General features: G+C 41.4%; 1 protein-coding gene across 3 annotated transcripts in view; it reads left to right on the top strand.

Annotated features, from left to right (window-relative positions):
- STXBP5 (syntaxin binding protein 5) overlaps nucleotides 1-16,444 on the top strand; it is a 641,864-nt gene that overhangs the window by 546,351 nt on the left and 79,069 nt on the right. The window contains exons 20-21 of one of the 3 annotated variants that reach the window (XM_077486342.1): nucleotides 15,016-15,075; nucleotides 15,166-15,213. The exons of 1 other annotated variant lie outside the window; for it this stretch is intronic. In XM_077486342.1, coding sequence (XP_077342468.1) covers nucleotides 15,016-15,075; nucleotides 15,166-15,213 — 108 coding nt within the window. The remainder of the gene's footprint in view (nucleotides 1-15,015; nucleotides 15,076-15,165; nucleotides 15,214-16,444) is intronic. One more of the 3 variants, XM_077486344.1, reaches the window with a different exon arrangement.

The raw sequence follows: 16,444 nt of genomic DNA, 5'->3' as shown, positions 1-16,444 counted from the left end.
TTTGTTTGGGTACAGTGTTGCAGGCCGTGCAATTGTCAGTTAAAGCGACACATTGCCATATTGCAAAAAATGGCCTGGTCATTAAGGGGGCAAATCCTTCTGGGGCTAAAGTGGTTAAAATGCACATCCAAGAGTCTTTTAGAAATAAATATTGACTCCCCACTGACACCAGCACTTGTGGAAGAGAGTTCCACATTCTCACTGCCCTTACAGTAGAAAAACCCCCTGCATTGCTTAACCACTTCAGCCCTGGAAGGTTTTACTCCCTTCCTGACCAGAGCACTTTTTACAATTTGGCACTGCGCTGCTTTAACTGGTAATTGTGCGGTCATACAATGCTGTACCCAAACTACATTTGCATCCTTTTTTTCCCCCACAAATAGAGCTTTCTTTTGGTGGCATTTGATGACCCCTGCAGTTTTTATTTTTTGGGTAAAAAAAAAATTCAGTTATCGTGTATTTAGTGGTTTGTGCAAAAGTTATAGCGTCTACAAACTAGGGTACATTTTCTGGAATTTACACAACTTTTAGTTTGACTGCCTATCTAATTTCTTGAGGTGCTAAAACGGCAGGGCAGTACAACTGCCCCCCCCTCCCCACACACACACACACACACACACACACCCATTTTGGAAAGTAGACACCCCAAGGAATTTGAGAGGCTTGTTGAGCACATTGAATGTTTTATTTTTTTGTCATAAGTGATTGAAAAATGACAAAAAAGAAAATGTACAAAAAGTTGTCACTGAAATGATATATTGCTCAAATGTGCCATGAGCATGTGTGAAATTACACCCCAAAATACATCCTGCTGCTTCTCCTGAGTACATGTATGATACTTTTTGGCAGTCTATCTGCGAACCGGACCTCGAAAACCAATCAACGCCTTCAGGCTTTGTAAGGGCGTAAATTCTTGATTTCACTCCTCACTGCCTATCTCAGTTTCGGATGCCATTAAATGCCCAGATAGCACAACCCCCCCCCCCCCCCCGCCCCATTTTGGAAAGTAGACACCCCAAGCTATTTGCTGAGAGGCATCTTGAGTATTTTGCAGCTCTTGCTTTTTTCACAAAGTTTTGAAAATTTAAACAAGAAAAATAAATAAAAATTTTCCTTTTCTTAATTTTCAAAAACAAATGAGAGATGCAAAATACTCACCATGCCTCTTAGCAAATACCTTGGGGTGTCTACTTTCCAAAATGGGGTCAATTGGGGGGGTTGTGCTATTTAGGCATTTCGTGGACCTCGAAACTGTGTAAGGTAGTGAGTAGTGAAATCAAAAACTGGCGCCCTTAGGAAGACTGAAGGTGGTGCTTGCAGCTAGACTTCCAAAAAGTCCCACACATGTGGTATCCCTGCACTCAAGAGAAACATCAGAATGTATTTTGGGATGTTATTTCACATATGCCTATGGCATGTTTGAGCAATATATCATTTGGTGACAACTTTGCTTTATGAAAAAAAAAAAAAAAGTATTGTCATTTTTAGATTTCTTGAACTCAACATGCCTCTCAAAAAATAGCTTGGGGTTTCTACTTTCCAAAAAGGTCATTTGGGGGGGGGGGGGGGGGGGGTTGACCTGTCCTGGTATTCTATGCACAACATTAGAAGCTGAAGCTCATGCCACAAATCGCCCACTCTTCTAACCACTTGAAGACAGCCCTTTCTAACACTTTGTTTACATGAATAAATATTTTTCTTTTGCTAGAAAATTGCTTTAAAAACATTATGTATTATTGCATAAAACATTATGTATTTTTTTTAAAAGCAAGGGCTCTACAGATTAAAATGGTGGGTGTTGCAATTTTTTTTTTCAACATGGTATTTGTGCAGTCATTTTTCAAACGCAATTTTTTTGGGGGAAAATTTTTTTTTTCATTTCAATGCACTAAAACACACTATATTGCCCATATGTTTAGTAAAATAAAAAAAAAGGTGATCTTATGCAGAGTACATAGCTATCAAACACAACATGCTTTGGAATAGCACACAATTGTGCAGTGGCAACAAACTACATATACATATATGTTACCACTTTAGATTTTCAGAGGAGGTCTACTTTTAAAATTACTGCCCTTGAACTGACATTTGCGGCAAAACCTCACAAGCATGGTGCAATTGCTGTTTACATGTGACACGAGACCAACGCTTACATTCGCCATTGCGCGTGGGGTGCTTTTTGGGGGGGGGGGGGGATTTTGCTTTATTTTAACTTTACACTGTTCCTTTCAATTTTTTAAAATTTTGTATCATTTTTATCGTAATCACAGGGAATGTAAATATCCCCTATGATAGCAATAGGTAGTGACAGGTATTTCTTTTTAGAAAATAAAAAATAAATTGGGGTCTATTAGACTCTAGATCTCTCCTCTGCCCTCAAAGCATCTGACCACACCAAGATCGGTGTGATAAGATGCTTTCCCAATTTCCCAATGGCGCTGTTTATATCCAGCGAAACCAAAGTCATAAAATACTCTTAGCTTCCAGTTTCTTAGGCCATAGAGATGATTGGAACCATTCTAATCTTTGATCAGCTCTATAGTCAGCTAGCAGAACCACCGGCTGCATTCCCAGATTCGCCGGTGGGAAAGGAGAGCCCGAGAAATCCATGGAAGATCGCGGGGGGCGTTTCCTCCCACTGCTTGTGAAAGCAGTGTAGCAGCTAATTATCCACTAGGATTGCTTTTATGTGAAAGCCGACTGCTGGCTGAAAAGAATGATACCAAGATGATGCTTAAACCCACAGGCATCATTCTGATATAACTACTCAAAGTCCAGCAACATACCAGTACATTTTCTTTTTCTTTTTTTTGCAGCGAAAAAAAAAGATTGATCGGTGGGTATGCCCACCATTAGAATACTGCCCTGCATCTACTCACTTCTAATGATGGACATACATGCAATTTTTTTTTGTTTTTTAAACTGTGGTGGTGAATTCACAGAAGTAAAAAAACAGAGTAAACAATAAAATATAAAAGAGTTACATACCTGAAGAGCAAACATGATAAAACATTGCAGTTAAAAAATACAGTAAACAGAGCAGAACAATAGAGAGAGAACAATAAAACTACAACAATTTTAGTTTTTTTTTATTATATAATATATATTATTTTTTTTATTTTTTGACTTTTATTTGTATCTGTAATGGTTCCAGGTTTGGGTCTCTCAAAATGTGATGGCATCTTTTGAGACCCTGTGAAAGTGTCCTAGACCATGCAGTGCTGTACATTTACGCTATTACTCCACTAGTGTGTAGTAGCGTTTGAAACATTCATGGATGCAAAGACCAGGTTGGCCAGGACAGGAGGGACAATAATAGCGGGTGTCACGCCTATATCCGCGTTTTCCACAGGCACAACCTCTTCTTTGGGGAGATCGATTGGTAGGGGTACCAGGGAGGACATACAGAAATTGCTTCTTATGCAGCCGGCTCACTGCATTTGCATTGGGAAGTTGGGCCAAGTCTTCCTGGAATTTAAAGAAGCATCCAGGTCATCCTAATGCTTTGTATAGCACATATGTGTTCAGCAGAGCCAAATGGAATAAGTATATAGACACTTTTTTGTACCAGCGTCTGGCCTTAAGTGCAGCACCATTAACTGGTCGTTGAGGTCCACCCCTCCCATATTAAGCTTGTATTCGTGGACACACGGGTTTCTCCACAACACCAGTCGTCGTCGGAATTTGGACTGTCAAACCTGCGTGGAGGACAGAATGAAAACATTCTGATTATCCCTCCACTTCACTGCGAGCAAACTATTACTTCTCAAGCAGGCTCTCTCCCCCAATCTAAGTCAGGACTCTACAAGCCGAGGGGGTACGTCCCAGCGATTAGATAACACGGTGCCACAATTCTATGATCAAACAAGTGACTAAAAAGTGGCACGCTTGTGTAATAATTGTCCACGTACAAGTGGTACCACTTTCCCAAAAGGGTGAAACCAAGTCCCACACAATCTTACCATTGCTCCCCATGTAGTATGGGCAGTTCTCGGGCTCCATGTGACTATCTTTTCTCTCGTAAACCATAAAACTATATGTATAGCCTGTTGTCCTGTCACAGAGCTTATACATATTGACCCCATATCTGGCATGCATGCTGTGAAGATGCTGTTTGAATGACAAGCGGCTAGAAAACTTAATCAGAGACTAATCAATGCCGACAACTTGATCAAGAGTAAACAAGGCTGAAAACTGTTGGTTGAAGTGGTTTACGAGGGGCATCTGAGGAGAACAGAGTTCATTGTCATTAAAATGCATTAACCACAAGATCTGCTTGTATCGTGTCCTGGTCATGGAGGCAGAGAACACGGGCATATGGTGAATTGGGTCAGTGGACCAATATGACCGCAACTCACTTTTTTTTTTTTAACTATGCCCATGAAAAAGAGAGGCCCAGGACGGTCTTAAATTCGGAAACTGTAATAGGTCTCCAATCTCTGACGAGGGTCAACTGGGGATTAGCGGCGATTAATTGACCAGCACACAAATTACTTTGGTCCACAATAGATCTATAGAGATCTTCTGATAGATCTATTAGGATTGGCAAATGCAGCAGGAAGGCACTATGGGCACAATGGGCCTGTGTTTGTCATCTTGGTGGCTGTGGGACACTACTTGTGCTAGCCAACGCACCAGCTTGAACTGCACTTATGGGACTCGCCATGTCACCATGTTCACCAGAAGGATGAGCGGCACTAGTACTGGCTCTCTGCTCCATACGAGAGCACCTCAACAACAGAAGAGCGGGGTTGGGTACGCCCGACCTTAGCAGGGACCACTACTCCATCGTCAGAGCTATCTGTCAGGGTGCCACTGCTGTCTATTGGATCATATTCTGAGCCTAAATCTGACAGATGGGTGATCTCCTCTTCACTCTCATCTGTCATGCTCAGAAAGGTGTAGACCTTTTTACTAGTGTACCTTAGATTGGACATGTTGGCCTCTAAATGTACTGGTACAACTAGTACAACTCACAGGCAAAAAGAGCACCCGGTTGCTTCAATCTCTACCAAAAGAACTGTTAGCGTTCGCAGGGATCAGGCCTGACTCTGTGAATGCCGCAGTTATGTATGTTGTGTTTTATAAGTGACGGTAATTGATACTGCACTTGGGTGGGCTCGGCAGAGGGGCTAAATGCAGGTGCTAGCAGGTATCTGGGCTGATCCCAATAACGCTGCGTTTTTGGGAACCCTAAACTACTGGGGATGCTAGTATAGATCTGACCAGATCAAATATATTGATCTGTTCAGACACTATACTATTAAGGGAGGTGTATGCACTAATGTGACACTGCCTGGGGCTGACACAGACCCTAACTGATGCTAAAGTCTGCCGGGTTCAGGGGGTTAAACCTTTATTGGGTAATATGGCAGATACCCTAACGCTATAAAAAAAAAAAACTAACCAGAGTCACCTGTCACATTAATACGGTGATCTGAAAATAGATCTACTTGTGACACTGGTGACAAGGGGGTGAAAGGGTTAACTGGGGCGATCAAGGGGTTAAACATTTATTAGTGGGGGGTACCCTAAAGCTACCTGGGCCTACTACTAACTTCCCTAACACTGATTAGTGTCACAAATCACACCAGTACAGTGATCAGTGAAAAATCTGAAAACTGCACTTGGTGGCACTGACAGGGAGTGATGGGATTAACACGAGGGGGGGGGGGGGGGGTGAAAAGTGTGCCTATGTGTACAGGTGTTAGTGTAGTGTTGGTGCAACTTAGTTAGATGTCCTCTCTCTGGAACCAAAAATAATTAAATCCACGAGGGGAGAGGACATCACTTCCCCTGCATGTGTTTACCCTTTACAAGCCGAGGAAGTATTTCATTTGCCAGAACCAATCAGCAAGTCCAGGCCAGAAATCATTGTCCTGGACCTGATGATTGGTTCTGAAACTAGCCCTGTATGGGTACAGGGTTTCACGCAGAAGTGCCATTGTGCCACAGTATATGTGCGTGAGTCAGTCGGGAACCGGTTAAGGTTAAACCGCTTCTCCTCTGATCGCATTGTGTGGCCCCGTGTCTTCTTACACCCCCTGAGATTGAATAACTTTTTTCCTATGCTGGGATCACCATTGAGATATTTGTAAATGGCTATCATGTCCCCTCTCAAGCGTCTTTTTTTTTCCTCCCAAAATAAATTTAGTGATTGTAGTCGCTCCTCGTATTTGAGGTCCTCTAGTCCCCTTATTAATTTAGTTGCCCTTCTTTGGACTCACTCCAGCTCCAGTACATGCCTTCTGAGGACTGGTGACCAGAACTGGATGAAATACTATAGATGTCGCCAAACCAGAGTTTTATAAAGTGGCAGGATTATAGTTTTATTTCTGGAGTATGTCCCCCTTTTTATGCATGCTAATATTCTGCCAGCTTTGGTAGCTGCAGCTTCCACTAGGACCCCCCCGTGTCTATCTGTCTTCCATTAGGACCCCCAGATCTTTCTCCATCCTTGAAATTCCCAGTGGTTCTCCCCCAGTGAGTAGTTTGTGTTTATGCTCTTAGCCCCCAAGTGTATTATTTTACATTTCTCCACAATAAACCTAATTTGCCATCTAGTTGCCCATTCCATCATTTTGTTAAGGACTTTCTGTAAAATTTCTATATCCTACTGTGAAGTTATATGTTAGTAGACTAAAACGGCATTTTAGTCAAAAGACTATGACTAAAACTAAATCAAAATTTGATGTAAAAATTAACACTGGTAAGGATACATAGCTCACACCCATCTGGTCAGGAGCATGTAGTTAGATCATATGAGCTGAGTTTTTTATCACAGCAATGATTTGTCTGAGTAGAGAAAATGATCAAAAAGAAAAATATTCCAGATCAGTGCTTCCCAATGTGGGAGATTCTGCCCCTGGGCGGCGCTGGAAAGATCCAGGGGGGGTGCGGCACTCAGGTGCAATTGGGGACATTGAATAAAAATAAGTAGAACTAAAGAAAGAAGAGAAGACATTTTTGAAAAAACGTTCATAGATGTTTCATCTGTTGCGTAACATGTGCATCAGTGTCCTAGTCATTTCTTTATTTTCCAAATTAGCACACATAATGAAAGTTAAAACTGTCTTAAACCCCAATGCTGGGCAGAAGAAACCATCTCCATTGCACAATCCAGCTCCTGGACTTCACACTGTCAGGACTCAAGACAACTCGTGTGTGCGGGAGTGCAAACGCTATAGGGACCAGCCTTTTGCAGACAGGAACAGAGGATCAATTAAGTAGATCTCCTTTCATCTTTCTCTAGGATGTAGGTAGAGCTATAGCTACATAGAACACACATTTTTCACTGCATCTTTGTTCACTTAAAGAAAGTAAATTCCCATGGTGGCGCTGAGCAATTTATTTTGTGAAAAAGGGGAATGGTAGGCCAAATAAGTTTGGGAACCTCTGCTCTAGATATTGACAGATATGTTTGATATATGGTAAGTATTTTTTGCATGAGTTTTTTTTTTATAACTGGAAGGGTCATGCTAAAATGTAGTTGTCTTTCTAAGTTGCACACACAAACCATGTAGTGTGCAATGTTTTTTTAGTAATACTGCTTGCATATAAATGTAATTTCTCATGAAAATTGTAGCTACCTTAAGCATTTTGTTCATTGTGGCGATTGCAAGAGGTAAGCAGAGGTAGAGAGATTACTATACTGTAACACTTTATTACCCATGGCATCATTCAGGTGAGTGATCTTTTGTTAGCAGAGCTATTCAGTCATATAATATTCCCTAAGTATTTTAATCTGGTTGGCTGAAGAAAACTAGGGTAAAGATTACTGAAAACGAGGAACCTATTTGCTATGAGCAACTACCCTCTTTTTTGCTTCATGTTTGCGTACGTTATACCCCGAGTTTATATGTGGCACACTAGAATCTATGGGTGGTCAGATGGTTTCCGTAATGAAAAATATCAGTTAATGCATGTGACTAAAGTGGGGTCAGCCAAAAAAGTTACATGAATCCCTGTTTACATATCCGTTTTGGTGGGGTGAACTTTCTTGAGGCAGGAAACCCAATGCAGTGTACTTTTTGTTGTCTCTTGTCTCTCTGGATTTTCTGCTTGCCAGTACAACAAATTACTATCTCTTGTCTTTAAGCTCATTTAGACTTGCGGTGGTTTAAACAGCCAGTTGAGCTAGATTTTTATCCCCCTTCCCCACCTCCACTTAACTGCAAAGGCAGCAACGCAGGGGTGTATACATGCCGCATCTGCGATGCTTTGCAGTCACGGGGAAAAATACTTCTGATACTCTTGGTGGGCAGTACAGCCACCTAACATGACCTATTCAAGCTGATGGGGCTGTGGCATGGTGGGTCAATGTTTACAGAATTAAAATAGGCAGTGAGGAGGTGGCATTATCACCTCTGAAATTGACCACAGCAACAACCATACGTTTAAACATAGTTTTAGAGTCGCATTGACTTTCAGCGCACAGTCCTTTTCAATATAATTTTTAAAGGAGACTTCCACACAGCAGTGTCTGTAGTTATTATTTGTACCCAATACATAAAGAACCCCCTCATTTCATTGTCACGGGGAAGGTAAAGCACCTTTTTGTTCACATAATTTTGTCCCTCACCAGTAACACTGGTTTGCACAGGCAGTCTGTTGGGTCAGTGTGTTGGCTTAAAAAACAGTGTAGAACACAGGATCAGAATCTTAGACCATGGGTTATATGTTGTGGTCTTCAGCTGATTGGAAATGAGCAAACAAGGGTGTAAGGTGAGCCCCAGTATAACTTCTACCACCCCCAGGTTTTTTTTTCTCTTTTTCTTCTTCCTTCATTAGAACTATTCCAGCAAGATTTCTGGCTGCTACATTTTTGTTTTTTGCCGCTTTCTGGATGATTTGACTCCTTGGGGGGCCTCCATAAAGAAGATGCGAGACTGGCCTATAATGTTGTTTCGAGCACTGGACCCTGTGTTGCACTCATCTAGACATGGTGTGCAATGTGTTGAGTTGGCTGTAGGGTGCTGTATACATCCAGGACCATGGAAATGCCAGCTGTTGTGACACCGTCGCTGAAGATCCCTGTGGGGTTAAGCTCATTGCAAGGGCAGAGATCTGAATGGGTTTTATTCCTATTTGTCAGGGCTTCAGCTCTTCAAAAAAAGAACATGGGCCATTTGAGGTTAAAGTGATCTCAAACTTTTTTTTTTTTTTTATTCAAGCACTGATTTAATTGCTTACCAAGTATAAAGCTTCTTTATCTTTTACTCCTTGCCTATGATCATGTTTAAAGGATAAGTTATTTCGTAACATGTTACACCCATATTCAGGGAAAATTGTAAACTGTAAGTGCTGGGGTATGAATTTTAACAAATAGTTACTAGGTTTTTACTAGAGGTTTAACACTATAACAGAGGGGAGCTAGCTGCAACCCATTAAGTTGCAGCAGGTGGCACAGGATAGTCAGTATGCATTTTTTTCACTTTTGATTTTTGGCTTCCTGTGGAGCCTCCTTAAAGAGGAACAGCAGTCTGCTCACATAAAGAAACATCTTTGCCATTCTGAAGCTTCCCTCCAACCACTTTGCATATTTTATATATACCGTGATTCTGTACTTGCCAAATATGCTGCAGAAATCTCCCTCCACTAAGTCTTGCTGTTGCCAGTTTAACTGTGGGCAGCTAAAGCTGCTGCCTGTTAGCTTCCTGAATTTACACAGAGGCACACCTCCAGCCTTACAGCTTTCTTTTGCCCTCTCGTGACTCATCCCCCACCCTTTCTGGCGGGGTGTTCAGTAACATCTCCCAGCAGGGTTATAATTCTGCTAACCCTGACTACTGTTCCTGTTTAGAGTCACTGTCCTCCTCAGAGGCTTTATTAGCCCCCTCAGGCACCACCCCTTCCTCCTAATTATCCTGAGACAAGTGCTCAGCTGTAATGTTTCAATTCATGGGGAGATTTTCAGCCACCTCCCATCTCCTCTGAACACCTTTTCTCCTGGCAGGATAAAAGCTGCTTAAGACATGATAAAAGCCAGCTATTGCACATGCATATATGGGCATGAATGCATGCTATTGACCAGAACAATAATTCATTCTGGCATTACAATGCATCAACATGCTCAACCCACCTAAACACATCTAGCATTTAGGCACATTTTATGCGCATTCTGCATAGTTTGGGGTTTTTTTTTTGCCCAAAATCACCTTTCCTCAATGCGCTGGTCCTAAAATACTACTGTAAATGCCTACGTGTGCATGAATTCATAGGCTAAGGTAGAGGTGTGTTTACAGGCTAAAAATGCTGGTAAAAGCGGTATTTTTAAACCCAGTGTTGCTTGAGTCCTTATAGACCTCCGATCACAAGGACCTAAAAAAAGAGAACCCCCATCCTCTCCCCCAGACAATAGGGAAGTGAAAGGAGGATGATATGGTTTCTATTTGCAGAGCTCAGTACTGGAGCAATCCAGTGAAAATCTCTCCAAAGCCCAAGGATGTAATTACTACACACAGGGGTTGATTTACTAAAACTGAAGAGTGCAAAATCTGTTACAGTTGTGCATGGTACCCAATCAGCTTCTAACTTCAGCTTGTTCAATTAAGCTTTGACAAAAAAATCTGGAAGCTGGTTGGGTATCATGCAGAGCTGCACAAGATTTTGCACACTCCAGTTTTATTAAATCAACCCCTTCTTATTGTTGCAGTGTGCACTTGTGCCTTTGAGCTGCCTGCCAAGCCAAAGTTCACCACCCTAAACTCACTGAAACTGCCTCAGCCAACCAAAAAACACTTTGTACACTTATACAGCCTGTATTTTATGGAGACTGGCCCGAAGAAAATCTTCATCCCCCCCAATGGCTCTTTCCCACGTTTTAAGGCAGCCTAAAAACACATTTACACACCTATAGTGTTAATGAGCTTTTAGGATGTGTTTTACATGCATTTGTTGCAACAGACAACACTTGTCAAATGCCCCACGTGACTAACCTCAGGTGATACAACTGAAACAAAAGGAGATAAAACAAATCCTCAGTAAGCTGTACCTGTTTATCTGCAGCACTATCCTTTACAGCTGTTCAGAGTCCAGAATTTATACAGCTTGTCTAAGATTTCAGAAAGCAGGGGCAGGGAGCTAAAGTTGCATACTGCTCCATCCTGGGCTCCAGTGCAGAGAGCTGTGGGAAGGGACATACCCTCTTTCACATAGCACACATTAACAGAGTTCAGGCTGTCAATCACATGCTGTGTGCTGGAGCTCCATCCCCTGCCACCTTTTTAACTCTTGGCATCAGAAAAACATGTCTCAAGTGACTGCAGATGGCAGAGGAACAAGGCAGCAGACAGAAATAACACTAAAGCCGCGTACACACGGGCGGACTGTCTGTCCAACTTAGTCCGCCGAAACACATTTCAGCGGACAGTCCGCTCGTGTGTGCGCTTCAGCTGACTTTTTCAGCGTGCAGTCTGGCGGACTAAGTTTTTTCGGAATTTCCATAATATTGTCCGTCCAACTTTGGTTTCAGCGGACAGTCCGCTCGTGAGTAGGCTAGTTGGACGGACTAAGTATGGCGCATGCTCAGAAAGGATTTACACGGCGGAAGGTTGCATTGCTGTGTATTGGACGTCCTATTTCTAGTCCCGTTGTACGTGCTGTACACGTCATCGCGCAAGCTTTCAACGGACTTGTTTGTTCATCGTGTGTGGTCAAGTCCGTTCATTCGAAAGTAGGACGGACTGTCCATCGGATTGTCTGATGGACTTAGTTGGCCAGACAGTCCGCCCGTGTGTACGCGGCTTTAGTGTTCTGGATTTAGACGTGTACACCCTATAGAGGGATATGCTTTGTTCATATTTCATGCCAGAGATTTACAACCACTTACCATTCCTGATGCACTTCAAGGATCCTGTTGAAAAGTTTGTAATCTTTCTTCAGGTCTTATTCTTCATGACAGGTCAGGCTATGCAATCTGATGTCACAAACCCGTCTGTTTGCCAGAATTTGCTGTCTTGTCTAATAAACACGACTAAGTCAGTTTTTTTTCTCGTTTTTAAGTCCAGCTGTCCTCTTACGTATGAGTGTGTGAGCCTTGTTCACGGCTTTTGAAGGATTCACAGATTTGCACTGTCAATTTGAGATAAGCCTCTTTTCGGCTCCTATCCTTTGACGCAATCACTGGACTGCAGACCTTCCATGCAAAAAGTGCCCCATGAGGAGGACTTTTCATGGACAATGCCTTGAACACTTACACCAAGGAGTCATGGGGGAAGACTACCTCTTTACCCCAGAAAAAGGTGACTAAAGCTCCTTCAGGTTACCCCTTGGCTCCAAAAAAGAGCTTATTTTCTCTCAGGCCCTGGGGATCCAATCCCAAACTTCGGAACCCAGTTCAACCATAAGACCTCAAAACGAAATCTTGGAACAAGCTCTTATTGCTATGAGCAGGTGCTCCACTTTTTAAGTGTGGGGGGGGGGGGGGCGGTGTTTGTCTGCATTTACTGCCGTCTGGTTCAGGCACATCTTAGATCCCAGAACAATGTGTTCAGGGATTTCAAACTGCAATTTTGGTTTGCTGTCAAACTTGCCATGCTCCACAGAAAAGCAGGCAGATCTTTGCTGCTCTCAAACACCTCTCAAAGGGTCATTGCCCCTGTCCCAAAAAATAAAAGATTATAGGGTTTCTTCTCGACACAAAAATATTAAAACCAGAGAAACTGAGAAATAGGGGATATACGGATCTACTAACAGTAATCCTTCATATGGGTTACAAAACTCCCCAAAAACACTTATGGTGTTGTCTTCAAAACCAAAAAGCGTAATACAGCAACAGCATATATGACAATGTTGATATTTTTAATGGTCTACTGTGGAGGTTATTTTGTCATTCATTTTGTTTATTAAATTTGTATTAGAGTCTTTGGACTGTACTGCATTTGTCCTCTCTTGAAACTTATTTTCTGGTAGGCTCTCTAAGCCTTAACTTTTTGTATTAGGGTTTCTGTTATTGTCCCCAAGGTGAATGGAGGCATTCACTCCATTTTGATTGCCTTGAATATAATCTTCTCCATGTTTTGTCTGATCTTGCTTCCTCAGGAAGATTTAAAGGGATCAGAGAAAAATACTACAAAGCAAACAATCAATATCATAGATACAAATAGAAAACACACCAGCAAGATTCACACAGATTGTGGACCTGCCCTTATCCCAAACATGTGACTGCTGTTATCCCAAGCTAATAATTTGGCAGAAGGACTTCCTCAATCGGGGATGCTTAAGTCCAAGTGAATGGTCTCTTTACCTGGAACTGTTTCAAGCTTTCCATCGCAGGTGGGGGGATCCAGATTCAACAACAAATTGTAAAGGTTTATCGCTAGGACCATGGCCTCCACAGTGGATGTTCTGTTGACTTTGTGGGATCAGTTCCTTCTAGTCTATGCCTTTTATCCTCAAAAGCTTCTGCCTTGTCTGCTCTGCAGAATCAAGCTGTAGAGTATTTGATGACCCTCATGGCACTGTAAGATGTACTTCATAGGCTCTTGGCAGACTCTTTGTTGGCCCCCTGGATCATCAAAATATTCTGTCCCTGTTAAAGCTCATGTCCTGAAGGACAGAGGTCTATCCGATTTAGTTCCTTCGCTCTTAAAGTCTAGAAAGTTAACATTGCACCTATCTATCAGTTCTCTATTTTTTTATTTTTTTATTTTTGAAGCTCCCTGCCTTTCTTTCCACCATTTCTGCATGGATTAGACAAGTTTTCAACTGAGCCTATAATCAAAAGAAAAGGGTTTTGTCCCTTACCTGTCGAGGCACACTCCACCAGAACTGTTAGTGCTTCATGGAATTTGCAACATCGTGCATCTTTCAATAATTTTCAAGGTTCTCCCTGGTCTTCTATTCACATGTAATGCCCTGTACACACAATCAGACTTTCCGACAACAAAACTGTGGATTTTTGTTCAAAGAATGTTGGCTCTAACTTGTCTTGCATACACATGGTCACACAAATGTTGGCCAACAATTACAAACATAGTGACATAACAAGACGTATGTGATATCTCACATTATATCTCATATTACGAACGCTAGTTATATCTCCAGCTCGTACTTGATTCCGAGCATGCGTGGACTTTTGTCCGACGGACTTGTGTACACACGATCGGAAAGTCCGACGACAAACATTTGTTGGCGGAAAATTTGAGAACCTGCTAGCCAACATTTATTGGCGGAATGTCCAACAACAAATGTTCGATGGAGCATACACACGTTTGGACTTTCAGCCAACAAGCTCACATCCGACATTTGTTGTCGTAAAATCTAATTGTGTGTACGGGGCATAAGTTTTACCAGGTGAATGTTCAGACCTCATCTGATGCCAGTTTTGGTCACAAGGCGCTTTTAAATTTCTTGTGATTGCCAACAAGCCCTTCTCTTGACCCATTGTTACATGGTCTCTTAGAATGTTTGCTGCCCACCCATCAGTTGCACCGATTTTTAAGGTCTCTTGGCCTATGATCCCATGTCCTATATTGTACAATTAAGAAAATAGAATTTTTGGCTTGCCTGTAGAATCCTTTTCTTGGTGTACATTACAGGACACAGGTCGCACCCTCCATTTTTATGATTCACTCATAACTAATACTCTAAGACTCTGATCCTATGTTCTATGATATACTCTATGAAAAGCCTTTTTACAGAGAGGTAAAAAAATCCTATTTCTTCACTGCCCATAAGGGACATGCTTTTTGATGAAAATATAGAGGGCTGGTGTGCTGTGAAACCTTCCTGCTTTATCAAAGAGTGGTCACCCGAAGTACCATTATAAATTACATTTACCTGCTATGCTAAACCTGTTAGAAGAATTGTTTACTCTTTTTTTTTAGAAGTGAGCGATTTACTATTTTATAATACTTGGCCATCCCATGTACATATACGTAGCGTCATTTATGTTTTGTCATCCATGTGTTTTCATTAACCATTATTAACCTGCTTATCTGAAATCACAGCTGTGTCTGTTTGGATTGATTTTGCCCCATATGTCTTCATTCAATGTTGTCTTCACTTGTGTAGGTTGTGGCACTCCCCCCTCTTCTGATGATGAACAATCAATGAAATTTTTTAAAGAAAAGGGTACAGTATTTCTGTATGTTCATGTTCTAGTTTGATGCAGCTTGAGCCACTGTTAGACACTGATGTCTTGTATTGACATGTTATTTACAGTGAAAATCAAGGGCAGAAAGTTTTCCAGGGCGGTAGCAACTGATATAGGTAGGACAGACACAATTCTCCTGCTATTCTATTTTTGTGTCCTGCTCTTTACCAAACTAACAACTGGGGGGTCAGGGCAACAATCTCTTCTTTTGATTGCAAAATGGATAATCACATGTGCTTCTTCTGATTGGAATTTGGGGACTTTTCGATTAACAAAAATCACAAATTTCGGGAAGATCATCTTTGTTTTAATTTTGCCATAATAAATATTCCTATAATTGGGTAGGTATTTGGGAAAATAGCAAGGTTCAGAAAATGCAACATATTTGAGCACCCAACGCAAAATTTTACATTAATAAAACAGTTTTATTTTATTTAAGCAACCTTAAAATACCAATCGTCAGTCTGAATAATATTTAACAAATTTTGTTTTGTTGTATTGAACCATGCTATTTAACCATTTACACACTTGGTGAGTGGAACTGAGCACTTGGTTTGGAATCTATACTCACTTTTGGCATGTGGTATGTTGCTTTAATCTCTGCATATTGGAATTGGGAACACTGTTAAGATATACAGCAGGGATGTCGCTGGGTTTGTGTTCAAGCATAACAAGTATTACGGTTTTAGCCCTGTAAATATGTGAAAGTCTGATTAGTGAATTATGCTTTAAAAAAAATTATTTACTTCAGACTGTATCACCCCGTGGTTACCTTTTGTAAGTGGTTTGTATACTCCAATAAAGTATATGTTCCACATGAAACACAACTAAATATTCATGACCCCTTTTGTTTCAGAAAATGTGTAGTACAATGTGCTGTAACACATGGGAATATTTACAAAGCGGTGAATGTGACATCCAAACATTCACTGTGAATCATTTAAGTGACATGCACCTGAAAGAGTCAGCTGCAGTGAATGTTTGGTGAATGCTAGATTCACAGCTTTATAAAAACGTCCTCTAGGTAGCATAAAGTTCTGAATAAAGACCCCTTTCACACTGCAGCCCTGCTAAAACAGCCGCTAAAGCACCGGTCATTTTTGCAGTGCCTTTGGGGTGCTAGCAGGTTTTATTTTTTATTTATTTTAAGGTCACGTGACAACCAATTTTGTGGTGCTTTCAAATCGCTTTGGAAGTGCTGCCCATTCATTTCAATGGGCAGGGGTGTTTTTGGAGCACATTTTACACCTGCAACAGCCTCAGTGTGAAAGGGGTCTAAAAGCCGTGTTTTTTTTGTTTTTTTTTGTTCATGTCATTGATATTTATATACTGTGTATAAAAGGTATA

This window comes from Lithobates pipiens, unplaced genomic scaffold, assembly GCF_037356315.1.
Source record: "Lithobates pipiens isolate NorthernLeopardFrog02 unplaced genomic scaffold, aLitPip1_a1.2 Scaffold_18, whole genome shotgun sequence".
Classification (NCBI taxonomy): Eukaryota; Metazoa; Chordata; class Amphibia; order Anura; family Ranidae; genus Lithobates; species Lithobates pipiens.
The sequence above is the reverse complement of the archived record's forward strand: the minus strand, read 5'-3'. Positions and strand labels throughout refer to the sequence as shown.